Source organism: Narcine bancroftii, chromosome 9 (genome assembly GCF_036971445.1).
Source record: "Narcine bancroftii isolate sNarBan1 chromosome 9, sNarBan1.hap1, whole genome shotgun sequence".
Taxonomy (NCBI): Eukaryota; Metazoa; Chordata; class Chondrichthyes; order Torpediniformes; family Narcinidae; genus Narcine; species Narcine bancroftii.
This window is the reverse complement of record NC_091477.1, coordinates 66,644,225-66,658,302: the sequence shown is the minus strand read 5'-3', so window position 1 is coordinate 66,658,302 and position 14,078 is coordinate 66,644,225. Positions and strand designations below refer to the sequence as shown.

General features: G+C 42.6%; 1 protein-coding gene across 1 annotated transcript in view; it reads right to left on the bottom strand.

Moving 5' to 3' along the window:
• Positions 1–14,078, bottom strand: part of LOC138742224 (rootletin-like) — a 375,547-nt gene that overhangs the window by 226,005 nt on the left and 135,464 nt on the right. Inside the window, exon 5 of the mRNA XM_069896335.1 lies at positions 9,995–10,078. Coding sequence (XP_069752436.1) covers positions 9,995–10,078 — 84 coding nt within the window. The remainder of the gene's footprint in view (positions 1–9,994; positions 10,079–14,078) is intronic.

The window sequence follows — 14,078 nt, the reverse complement described above, 5'->3', positions numbered from 1 at the left end:
TTTTCTTTCCACCCACACACCACCTTAAGTAATCTCTTACTAATCACAGAGCACTGATGGCATAGGGAACACTTGAAGTGGTGTGTGAGTGGAAAGAAAAAGGTTGAAAACCACTGATATAGAGGTACCAGCGAGAGAGATGGGAATATGAATCTCCTATTAGGGACAGGTGACAGAAGTATGTGTAGAACATTCTAAGTCCAGTGATCATAATGACATTAGTTTCAAGTTAATTATAAAGAAGGAAATGTCTGGTCCTTGGATAGAGTTTTTTAAATTGGAGAAAGACCAATTTTGAGGAATTCAGAAAGGATCTTGAATGCACAGATTGAGAATAGTTGTTTTCAGGCAAGGATGTGTTCAGTAAGTGGCAGACCTTTAAAGGTGAAGTTTTGAGAGTACAGAGTTTGTTTGTTGCTGTCAGGAACGTACAGTGTCAGGATTAAATGTCAGTGTCAGGATTAAATACTATCAAAATACTTGTAAATTCTATCTCTCAGAATTAGGGGATATGGGGAGAAGGCAGGTAGGTGGAGTTAGGTCATAAATTAGATCAGCCATGGTCATATTGAATGGCGGAGCAGGCTCGATGGGCCATTTTTGGCCTACTCCTGTTCCTACTTCCTATGTTCCTATGTTAACACCTTCCAATAATTTACCTATAACTGACATCACACTTGTAGATGACACTTTCCTTACTCTAAAATATCCTAATTTCAAAGTATCTTCTTCCAAAGCATGAGCTGTGATAACCAAAATTTCTATCTCTTTAATCCAATACATCAAATTCTGTGGCTGTTACTTTATGTAGTTTTAGTTCGTTGATAGAATAGATAAACATTTTGCATCGCTTTGCAACAATACTTTCATTACAGTGAATAACAAAGTATTTACTATATAAAGATAGTCCTTTAGATCCTAATTATTGAGAAGTTGTCATAACAAAAGCAATAGCTAAAGGCTGCTATAAAATCGCAAAGATATATATAGATACTGTAGCAGGCCAAGCAACCGTGTGGTTAGATGGGTCGAATCGCCACCCCAGTCATCCAACACAAGATGGCCCTTCCCTTCTGAGGAGATTCCTGTCAGGATTAGCAGGCATAGGGAAGCTTGTTTTTCAAGGGACATTGGGGATCTGGTTCAGAAGGAGAGAGAGGTGTAGAGGAGGTATAGGAAACATGGAGCAAATGGGGTGGTTGAGGAGTATAAAAAATGAAAGAAATGTGACGGTGTGAGCAGTGGAAGAAACACAGCCACCTCATTGAGGGTCATTAACAACAGCTTTTATTCATATTCAGCCCACCCCTATAAGGGCAGCATGAGCTCACTCACCTGGTGCATTGTGACATAATCATCGCTGCCCAGGGTGCGGGCTGGAAGGGAGGCTGGAGTCAGAGAGAAACCTCTGATTACGCCATTTCCCCATGGCTACCCCGACACGTGGCGATACAAGCGGGGCTGGTTCACCATGAGGATGTACGCCGCCACAGAAAAAAACTTTACAAGGAAATCAGGAAGGCTAAAAGAAAACATGAGATTGCTTTAACAGACAATGTGAAGGAAAATCCTAAGGGTTTCTATAGATATATAAAGACAAAAGGATAGTAGGGAACAAAGTTGGTCCCCTTGAAGATAAGAGTGGTTGACTATGTATGGAGCCAGAAGAGATGAAGTAGATCTTAAATACTTTTTTTTTGCATCAGTATTTACTCAGAAAACTGGCATAGTGTTTAGGGAAGTAAGGAAAACAAGCAGGGAGGCCATAGAACCTATACATATTAAAGAGAAGAAGGTGTTTGCTGTCTTAAAGCAAATAAGGGTGGATAAATCCTCAGGGCCTGACAAGATACTCCCTTGGACCTTGAGAGAGGCTTGTTTAGAAATTTCAAAAATATTTAAAATGTCCTTAGCCATGAGTGGTGGTGTCAGAGATTGGAGGGTAGCTCATGTTGTTCCGTTGTTTTAAAAACACTCCAAAGGTAACCAGGGAAATTATGGAATGGTGAGTGTCGTAAAGGTAAAAACCGTGTGTTTTTTGTTTCTTAGTTAATTTTGTGCCTGTCTCTTTAAAAGAACTATTGTTTGTAGTGTTACCATAGTGACTATGATGTAATATATCATAATATCCTCCCAGCCTAACTGCTTTCTCTCATTCGACAAGATGTGAAGGAAGTTTGAGCATGAGAAATTTATCTTTAAACTTTGTAATGTAGTATCTGCTGATGGCAGCGCAAGAGATGAGAAAATTCCACACAGCGCGAGGTGAACCAGTAACTGAACTTTATTTTGAATTTCTCGTGCTGCTTGAGGTGACCGCCCACTTCCTGTGAGATGCATGCTAGCCTTAGGAAGTGATGTCAGCATGTCGTGGTGTCACTCTATGTTCAGAGGCGCACAACATGGAAGCAGCGCCATCCCCTGGGCAACACGTGTCACCAACCGCGGGCTTCTCCTTGGAAGGGAAGGGGGCCTGCACCATCTTGTGTTGGATGACTGGGGCGGTGATTCGGCCCATCTAACCACATGGTTGCTTGGCCCGCTACAGTCAATATTGCTTTGTGACTGGTCGGTCATGTTTAATCAACCTTAGAGAGTTTTTTCAGATTATCAGGAAATTTGATGAAGGAAAGGCTGTGGAAGTTGTCTATATGGACTTTGGCAAGATCTTTTACAAAGTCCCACATGAGCGGTTCATCAGGAAGGTTCAGACGCTTGGTATTCATGGTGAGGTAGTAAAATGGATACGACATTGGCTCTGAGGGAGAAGATAGAGAGTAGTAATGGATGATTGCTTCTCAGACTGAATGCATGTGACTCGTGCTGTGCCTAGACATCGGTGCTGGGACCATTGTTGTTTGTCTTCTATATCAATAATCTGGATTATAATGTCATAAATTAGATCAGCAAGTTTACAGGCAACACAAAGATTTGAGCCGTTGTGGACAGCGAGGAAGGCTTTCAATGCACGCATAGTGATCTGGACCAGCTGGATAAATATGCTGAAAAATGGCAAATGGAATTTAATGCAGACAAATGTGGGGTGTTGCATTTTGGAAGGACAAACCAAGGTAGGACATATATAGTAAAGGCAGGGCACTATGGAGTGCAGTAGAACGGAGGGATCTGGGAATACACATACATAATTCCCTGAAAGTTGTGTCACAGGTGTATAGGGTTGTAATGAGAGCTTTGACTTTCATAAACCAAGTATTGAGAATAGGAGTTGGGATGATATGGTAATGAGTATAAAACATTGGTGAGGCTAAATTTGGTGTATTATGTGCAGTTTTGGTCACCTAACTACAGGAAAGATATCAATAAGTTTGAAAGTGCAGAGAAGATTTATTAGAATGTTGCCAGGACTTCAGGGAAAGATTAAATAGGTTAGGACTTTATTCTCTGGATCATAGAAGAATGAGGGGAAATTTCATAGATTATGAGATGTATAGACAGAGTAAATGCAGCTAGGCTTTCCACTGAGGTTAGGTGAAATACAAACCAGAGGACAAGGGCTAAGGGTGAAAGGGTAGAAGTTTAAAGGAAAACCATGGCTGCATGGGTTTTCACCAGGGGCTCTGGTTTCCTCCCACTATTCAAAACATACCAGATTAAAGGGGTTTAAATTGGGAGCCACAGACTCGTGAGTCAAAATAGCCTGTTACTGTGCTGCGGGCTCAATTTTAACTTTTAAGAAGTATTTGGACATGCACATGGATGGGAGGAGTATGGAGGGTTGTAATTCAGTAGTACTCGGCAGAATAAAAGTTTGGCACAGACTAATGTTCAATGATTCCATGATAAACAGATGCACTGAAATTATAATGTGCTTCAGCCACAAAGGAATATAATATTCACAGCTGCAGTTGTTGCAAAATAAGTAATATTTCTGTCACGCGGACAGATCTTTCTGTAGTTCTGGAGAAGTTTATGACCAAGGTTAGGAGAGTACATGGAGGTTCAAGAGCCTGATATCTTTTTGAAGAAACCCATCTTGAACCACGAGGTACTGGACCTCAAGTAGCAGTGAGAAGAGTTTGTGACCAGGGTGATGGGGCTTCTTTATGGGGTCAGGGGATTTCTTGAGGCAGCGCCTCACATAGATATCTGCATTGCGCAGGACTTTGGAGCCCATGATGAAATTGGCCCGATTTGTGGCTTACTGCAGAACTTCTATGTTCTCATGTTCTCAGCTCCTACATTTGTCTTTAATACCCAGCAGCCTCCTCTTTAACACACTCTTTGTGTTTTCAGTTCCTTGCCGTAGAACCATAGAACATTACAGCACAGAAACAGGTTCCTTCAGCCCTTCTAGTCTGTGCCAAACCATGCATTTTGACTGGTACCACTGAACTGCATCCAGCTCATAGCCCTCCATACTTCTCCCATCCACGTTCCTGTCCAAATCCTTCAAAGTTAAAATTGATCCCGCATTCACCACTTCAGCTGGAAGCTTGTTCCACACTCTCACCATTCTGTGTGTAGAAGTTCCCCTTTCACTCTTAACCCATGTCGTCAGGTTTGTATCTCACCTACTCTTAGTGGAAAAAAAGCCTATCTCATTTACTCTTGTCCATCCACCTCATAATTTTGAATACCTCTATCATATCTCCTCTCATTTTTCTACGCTTCAGGGAATAAAGTCCTAACCTGTTTAACCTTTCCCTGTAACTCAGTTCCTGAAGTCTGGGCAACATCCTAGTAAAACATTTCTGTACTCTTTCTATCGTATTCATATCTTTCCTGTAGTTAGATGACCAAAATTGCACAAAATACTCCAAATTTGGCCTCACCAATATCTTAAACAACTTTACCATAACATCCAAACTCAATATAGCCATGTGTCGCTTAATGTCCATGATATGTTCTGTAAAATAGAATGTTATGCAATTTGGACATTGTGTGAACACCATATTATCTGGTTACGTCTACTATGTCCTGTTCTCTGCTCAGAGAATGGGACATAGCAGACGTAACTGGATAATTGCTTTGTTTCAATTAAATCATTAACTCATACTGATATCAATTTGCAACCTAAAAATATGCACACCATAAATACAGAAATAGGCAATGATAATCTATTATAACCTTATGGGAGCATGGACATATATGTGGTCAGACGTTGATTGATTGATAAATTTTTAATTTAGACATACAGTACAGTAACAGGCCATTTTGGTACATGAGCCCATGCCGCCCAATTACACCTGATTGACCTTCAGCCCGGTTCATTTTGAAGGCCAATTTGCCAAAAGCTCTCTTTATAACCCTATTCACCTGTGACACCACTTTCAGGGAATTATGTATCTGTGCACACTCTTCAGTCCCCTACCATTTACCATGTATGTCCTTTCATGACCTGTCCTTTCAAAATGCAACACCTCACACTTGTCTGCATTAAATTTCATCTGCTATTTTTCAACACATTATTCCAGCTGGTCCAGATCCCTCCACAATACCCCTAATCTTAGTGTCATCTGCAAAATATCATCATTGATATAAATGACAAACAACACTGGTCCCGGCACCAATCCTGAGACACACCACTAGCCACAGGCCTCCAGTCTGAGACACAATCATCCACGACTACTCTCTGGCTTCTCCCATACAACCATTTTTAAATGGAGTTCACTACTTCACCATAAATGCCTGATGTCTAAACCTTCCTGACTAACCTCCAACATGGGATCTTGTCAAAGGCCTTACTAAAGTCCAAATAGACAGCATCTACAGCCTTTTCTTCATCAATATTCCAGGTAATCTCATCGGAAACTCTATAAGATTGGTTAAACGTGACCTATCATACACAATACCACGTTGTCTATCCCTAATCAGTTTCTGGCTATCCAAATAATTGAATATCCAATCTCTTAGAACAACTTCCAATAATTACCTGCCACTAACATCCACCATCTCCTAAAATGGCCACCATTGTTTTTCATACACCTCCTTCATGAAGGAGAGGAGGATATATATTAAGAGCATAAGGCATAGGAGCAGAAATAGGCTATTCAGCCCATCGAGTCTGCCCCTCCATTTAACCATGAGGTGATCCATTTTCCCACAGCCGCACTGTCTGACTTTCTCCCCATAACCATTGTTACCCTGTCTAATCAAGAAAGTATCAATCTTTGGCTTAAATACACCCAATGACCTGGCCTCCACAACTGCCTGTGGCAATAAACTCCACAGATTTACTAGCCTGTGGCTGAAGAAATTCCTAAACATCTCCGTTCTTTGTGGACAGCTTTCAATCTTAAAGCTGGACCCTCTTGTCCCAGACTCTCCCAACATGGGAACCAACAATTTTCTATATCTATTCTGTCTACACATTTCAACATTTAAAATGTTTCAATACTATCCACCTTCATTCTCCTAAATTCCAATGAATACAGGCCAAGAGCTGTCAAAAGCTCTTCATATGATAACCCTTTCATCTCGGAATCATCCTAGTGAACCTTGCCTGAACCCTCTCCAATGTCAGCACATCTTTTCTTAAATGAGGAACCTAAAAGTGCTCACGATACTCCACGTGAGGTCTCACCAGTGCCATCACATCTCTGCCATTATATTCTATTCCTCTCAAAATTCATGCCAGCTTTGCATTTGCCTTCTTCACCATGCAAGTTTACCTTCAGCCTATCCTGCACGAGGACTCCCAGGCCCCTTTACATCGGTATTTCCAATTTTCTCCCCATTTAAAAAAAACAGACTGCCCATTTATTTTTTCCACCAAAATGGTACCCAGGCTGTATGGTAGCCAGGAAGGAAATTAGGGAAACAGTTAGGAGAATTGGGAGGGGGCATAATAGTCCTAGGCAGGCAATGTTAAGGAAAACTTGAAGGAGTTCTATGCATATATGAAGAACAGACGAACAGATGGTAGGGCTGCTTAATGATAAAGGAGATAACATGTGCCTGGAGGTGGAGGAGGTTGGAGAGTAATAAATGAATAATTTGGTTTAGTATTCACCAGAATAAAGATCTTTGGTCCAGGTGAAGCCAGAGTACAACAAACATATGCGTTGAACCATGTTGAGATTAGGAAAGAGGAGATGTTGGCTCTTCTTAAAAACATTAGGATTGATAAGTCCCTGGGACCAGACAAGATAAAATCCAGATTGCTGTGGGAAGTGAAGAGATGGCTGGGACTTTGGCAATAATCTTTACATCCTCCTTTGCCAGAGGGGAGGTGCTGGAGGGAGTGGAGAATGGGCAAATGTGGTTAAATAAGTTCATCGAGAGAATCCTGGGAATTAGAGACCAGTGAGGCTAACATCAATGGTGCAAAAACTATTAGAGAGGATTGTTAAGGACAGGATTTAAATGCATTTGGAGAAGTAAAGTCTTCTCAGGGACAGTCATCATGGCTTTGTGAGAAGGTTGTGCCAAACAAGCTTAATTGAGTCTTTTGAAGAGGTGTAAAAAAAGAAATTGATGAAGGTAGAGTGTGATGTATATGGATTTTAGTAAGACATTTAACAATGTCCCCTGTGAGAGACCTGTTCAGAAAGTCATTAGGCATGGATCAATGGAAACTTGGCAATGTGGATTCAGAATTGGCTTGCCTGTAGAGAACAGAGTAGTAGTGAACAGAAAGTATTCTTCCTGGAGGTCAGTGACTCATGGAGTTCTGCAAGGATCTGTTCTGGGACCCCTCCTCTTTGTGATTTTTATCAATGACCTGGATGAAGATGTAGAGTGATGGGTCAGTATGTTTGTGAATAATACGAAGGTTAAAGGATTGTGGATAATATTAAAGGTTGTAATAGCTTACAACAGGATTCAGAGTTGGATGGAAAAGTGAAAGATGGAGTTCAATCCAGTTGAACTCCCATGTTGGAGGTGTAAAGTCAAACTTGAAGGCAAGGTTAATACTCGGAAACTTAACAGTATGGAAGAACAGAGTCCAAATCCATACATCTCTCAAGGTCACTGTGCAGGTCATTAGAATAATTAAGAAGGCTTATGGAATGGTGGGCTTCATTTATCTGAGGGTTGAGTCATGAGGTGATGTTGCAGCTCTATAAATCTCTGGTGAGATCTCATTTAGAATACTGTGTTCAGTTCTGGTTACCTCAATGCGGGAAGGATGTGGAAGCTAAAGAGAGGGTACAGAGGGGATTTTCTTTTCAGGATATTGCCTGGATTATAAAATATGTCTTATGAGGCAAGATTAGCAGAACTGGGACTTTTCTCTTTGGAGCAAAGAAGGATGAGAGGCAACTTAATGGAGGTGTACAAGATTATGAGAAGGAAAGATAAGGTAGACCATTTTCACAGGTCCAGAATAGTAAACACCAGAGGACATCTGAACAAATTGGATGAGGAAGGTTTAGAGGAGACATCAGGGGTAAGTTTTTCCACACAGAGAGTCGCTCAATGCTTTTCCTGGAGTAGTGGTAGAGGCTGGAACAAAAGGGACATTTAAGAAACTCTTAAACAGGCATGTGGATGAAAGGAAAGAGAAGGGTTATGAGGTAGGGAGGTGTAGAGTCCATCGAAAGAACCAAAAACTTGTTGATCCAAACCAAGGCTTTTATTAACTAAAAGACTGGAGCATGTCACTAGTAGGTCAACCAATCCAGAATGACCTGATCTGGCGAGGAGCAATCCTTTAAGACCTGCCAGTAGGTGCGGATACACTCTCAGCCAATCACAGTCATCCTACACTACCATCTCTACATAGACACATTGGTGATAGAATCTGTACTATCACAGGAGGGTTTAGGATTTTTTAGGTATATATAAATTGGCTCAACATCTTGAGCTGTAGGGCCTGTACTGTGCTGTAATTTTCTAGGTTCAAAGTGCATACCCGTACATTTCCTGACATTTTATTTAATTTGCTACTTCTCTGCCTCCTTGTTTCCTCAACACTACCTGCTCCTCCACCAACCTTCGTACCATCTGCATTATGTTAAAGGAAAGTATAAAATCAATTTCTCAGATCAGGGTTTAGCATCTCAATCCTCCCCAGCCCTTAATTTCCACAAACTCTCCAAACTATCACAGATCATTCTGTAAAATATGACCATAATAATGGGACATAGGAACTTTATAGAAGCAACATACAAAACTGAATAAATATTGGGGCAGGAATATGACCAGATTTCTGTGTGGCCATGCTCATGTGAAGAACCTTCTCCTTCACTACCTCACTTTTTGTGACTTTCTCTCTTTTGGGTTGAGTTCTACAAAAGAGAAGCAGGTCCTTCAGCCCAACAATGTCCATGTTGACCAAGCTTGTCTAACTTGCCTGTGCTCAGCCCATATCCCTCTAATTCTTCGTATCCATGGACCTCCCTGCCTCTATTACCTCTTCTGACACCTCGATCTGTATACCCATCACCAACTGTGTGAAGATAGTGCCCCTCAACTCCTTTTTAATCTTCCCCCTCTCAACTTAAATCTATGCCCTCTAGTTTTTGATTTCCCTGACTGTCAGTTTTAGAATCCTTTTGGAAGCTCCTCCAACCACCACCATGATTTGTGTGCTGATTGGTCATAATGATGAGGTTAATGCACCCCAACATATTGTTTCAGTCACTGGCTCTGCAAAACCCCGTTTATATTTTCCTCCTGCTTTGACTGTCACTCAGTAGCCCCCCCCACCCCCACATCATCCCACCCCTTGCATGGATACACTTGGGGAACAGTTCAGTAAACATCACCATTTAAAACATAAACAGCCCAGTAGGTGAAAAGAGTAAGCATATTTGCATGTCACCAGGAGCTGCAGGCCCAAGCCTGTGGTCACCAGGGGCTGGGGGCCCAAGCCTGTGCGTCACCAGGGGATGGGGGCCCAAGCCTATGTGTCACCAGGGCTGCAGGCCCAAGCCTGCGTGTCACCAGCGGCTGCAGGCCCCAGCCTATGTGTCACCAGGGGCTGCAGGCCCAAGCCCATGTGTCACCAGTGGTCAAACATTCCTGCTGACTTTTAATATCAAGCCTCCCTCCTGCTGAGGGTAAAATATTGGTGACAACTACTTACTGACACCTTCTGTTGTTCCAACTCACAGGTTTTCTCAAGGATCTCCTGTTCCAACTCACCACACCGCTTCTTATACTGCAGAACCTGAAGGTGGGGGGGGGGGGGGGGGGTGGGTGGAAGAAAGGAATGATTTGATGTTGAACCTTGATGCAAAACACAGGTTAGGAGCAAGTGCAAGAAAAGTATTTTGTGCACGATCATCAAAGCAACAGTATTCTTGTGGCATCATGCATCATGAGAACTGGCTCTATGGCACAGCAGTTCCACCCTGAACATGAAGCTCCCATTTACACTAATTCTATATTACCCTCTCCATATTCTCATCAACTGCTTGCCCAGATTCTACAACTCACCTACAGACCAAGGGAAATGATGGTGGCCAATTAACCCACCCACAATACTTGTGCTTTAAGGATGAGGGAAGAAACCCACATGTTTACATGAGAAACAAACGACACGGTTAACTTAGCAGGCCTTAGTGTAGCCCTGTTACAGCACCAGCGACCAGGATTTGAATCCAGCGCTGCCTGTAAGGTGTTCGAACATTCTCCCCCTCTCTGCGTGGGTTTCCTCTGGTTGCATCACTTTCCTCCCACCCTTCAAAACATATTCAGGGTGGCATGGGCTCGTGGGCCAGTTACTGAAGTTTTTGCCTCAATTTAAGTTCAATGTACAGGCTGCACACAGGCCAGGATTGAACCTACACCACTGAAGCTGTTAACTCTACTAACTACAGCAGTCTAATGCCCTAGAGATGCTTGCAAATGCTTTCAGGAAAAGGGAGATTAATTGTAGGGTGGATCACAGTGGGTAAGGAACCTGACTGGAATGTACTGTATGTGTTGTGCTCTTGCTTCTGCTTCACCACTCAAACCCAAGGGGCCATGCAGGTAACCCTACTTTTCAAGTGAGGAACCCAACCACTATGATCATACATTGTCAATGTCCATTATGATCAGTCAAGTATTTAAACTGATGGATGTGGGAGGATGGAAGTACTGGCACGATCAGTCTAGAGGGGTGGAATGCTTAGCTTAATAGTTAGCACGAGGCTGTTACAGCGCCAGCGACCCGGGGTCAAACCTGGCGCTGTCTGAAAGTAGTTTGTACATTATCCTTGTGTCTGCCTGGGTTTCCTCTGCGTGCTCTTTCTTTCTCCCACCCTCCAAAGCATATGGGGTTGTAGGTCAATTGGGGTAATTGTGCGGCACGTGCTCATAAGCCGGAAGGGCCTGTTATCAAGCTGCATGTCTAGATTTAAAATGTAAAATATAATAACAAGTGTGCTGGGGTCAGATAACCTCCCTCTTCAATTGGATTCTTCATTTCCTGACTGGAAGACCACAGTCAGAATGGATTGGGAACAACGTCTCCTCCTCACTGACAATCAACACAGCCTCACCTCATGGATGTGTGCCAAGCTCACTACACCCGTGACTGTGTGGCCAGGCACAATTTGCCAATGACACCACAGTTATCGAGAGAATCACAGAGAACAATGCAGAGGTGTACAGGAGGGAGAGAGATCAGCTCGTTGAGTGGCATCACAACAACAACCTGGCACTCAGAGAATGCAAGCCACTTTTATTACAACAAATATCAGGTTTGTCTGGTGATATGTCACCAAAATCTCAGTTGGACTGACACTGGACATAAAATGTAGTCATGACAAAACTCTGCAGCCCAAATGGATAGGGCAAAATGACTTTTGGTCCTGCTGCATATAAGTGGACTTACGCATGCTGCTCAATATGGAAACTCGTGAACTACGACTGTGGGTATTCAACCCAAGTGCAGAAAGCTGCAGGAGGAGAGGGCTAAAAGATCAGAGCCTCAGTGAGGGCTCACTGCCAATTAAATGGAAGTCCTTCTTGTCAGGTACCGAATCCAGATCAAGGTACATAATTCAGATCAAGATACAGCGAAAAACTTTGTACCGTAGGTTATTCACTCAAATCAACCCATGCTTGAGTGCAATATAATGTAGAATGCAGGACTGCCAGGCTGGGAAATAGCTTCTCCCCGCAGGCTGTGGAAACAGTATCCTGTAACCAAGTAAATCATCCCAAAATATTTATACCTATTTATTTTAAAGGATCTCTTTATGTATATCTATGATCATTATGTGCTGTGCATTGTGCGTCTGTGTGTGCACAGTGGTCCGGAGAAACACTGCTTTGTCCGTATATAGACAGTCAGAAGATAGTAAACATGAACTTGAATATTGTGCTGCAGAGTAAATGTTTGGCTAAGAAAAGTGAAAGGACAGGATCATTTTACAAATGAGAGATTTGTTCAATAGTTAGATGACAACCGGTGCAAAGCCCCACTCCCAAAGGAACTCAGTGCCTTCTACATCCAATTTGACTACAGTAACAGGGAAGAACCACTCTTCCACTCCCCCATGTGCCCTGATGGTCCTATCCTGTGTGTATCACAGAATGACGTGCGTGGTGCCTTCAGGGGAGTGAATCCGAGGAAAGTATCCGGTCTGGATGGAGAGCTTGGCCAAATATTAAAAATCTGTGCTGAACAACTTCAGCATCTTACTTCAGCAGGGCGTGGTACCCACCTGTTTCAAACAGGCGTCAATCATACTGGCGCCCAAGAAGAGTGTGGTAACCTGCCTTAATGACTATCGACCAGTCGCACTTACATCATCTGTGAGGAAGTGTTTGGAAAGGCTGGTGATGAGCAGATCAGCTCCTGCCTGACTAACGACACAGATCCATTCCAATTTACCTAAAATAGCAATACGTCTATGGTGGATACCATCTTACTGGCTCTACACAAAGCCTTGAAACACATAGACAGCAAGGATGTATTCATCAGGATGCTCTTTATTGACTACAGTTCGACATTTAACACCATTTACCCCTCAAAACAAATTAGCAAAGAGTAAGTTCCCCCTTAATAGGAGCCACAAGACTCACACCTCCAGGTTCAGAAACAGCTGCTACCTTTCCACTTTCAGTCTCTTCAATGACAAATTCAATCAGATTCATTTAAGGACTCTTACTTGTGCACTTTATTGATTTTAAAAAAAATTCTGTCTGTATTGCACAGTCAGTTTGTTATCTGTTTACAGTTTTTTACATGTTGACATGGTATACAGATGTTTTTGCATTCTGCCTCACACACTGGAGAAAGAATCTCGGGGCTGAATGTGATATCATGTATGTACTCTGACAATAAATCTGAAATCTGAATTTAATTCTTGAAGAAGCTGGTGATGCCATGGGAAAGCTGCATGACATGACCTTGTAACAGTAGTGAGACAAGTTTCAGGAAGAATTGTCAGTGCTTTTAAATTTTTGAAAAGAAATTTAGACGTACAGCACGGTAACAGGCTATTTTGGCCCACGAGTCCGTCCTGCCCAATTAGCCTATCCCCCGTTATGTTTTTGAACAGAGGGTGGAAACTGGAGCCCCCAGGGAAAACCCACACAGACACGGGAGAATGTACCAACTCCTTACAGACAGCGCGGTATTCGAACCCACGTCCAATCCCGATCACTGGTGCTGTAAAGGCGTCGTGCTAACCGCTTCGCAAACCGTATCGTCAAACCTTATGGCAACAATGTCAAGGTACAGGAATTAGATCAATTCCAAGAGATGCCTGGAAGGTCACGGAGGAATAGGAAAGCCTCAGTCATTATTGTATGTCTAGTTAACTTGAAATGTCACAAGATTCACAAGTATATGATTTGGCTCCTTTCAAATTACTTGTGTATAACATGTTCACCTGCATACACAGGGTTGTTGGCTTCTCATGAACTTAGGGACATAAATAGCGTCTATGGTTCGATGGTGGGGTGGCCACCCCTGCCTCCCAGAAACTGCTCTGTGGCGCCCATCTTCAAATGGTGCCCTGGGCACATGCTATACGTTAAATACACCATTGCTTAGGGAACAAAAGTGGGGGGGGGGGCACATGTTCTCTGATTGAAAAGAGTAAGTTTCCCCTTAAATATGGCAAGTTGCTACTACCTTAAGAGTTTGATTCAGGTGGTAATTTATAGTAACGTTGTTTGGAACATGTTTCCAGGAAGTCTGGGGTTCAAATGCTACAATAAACAACTGT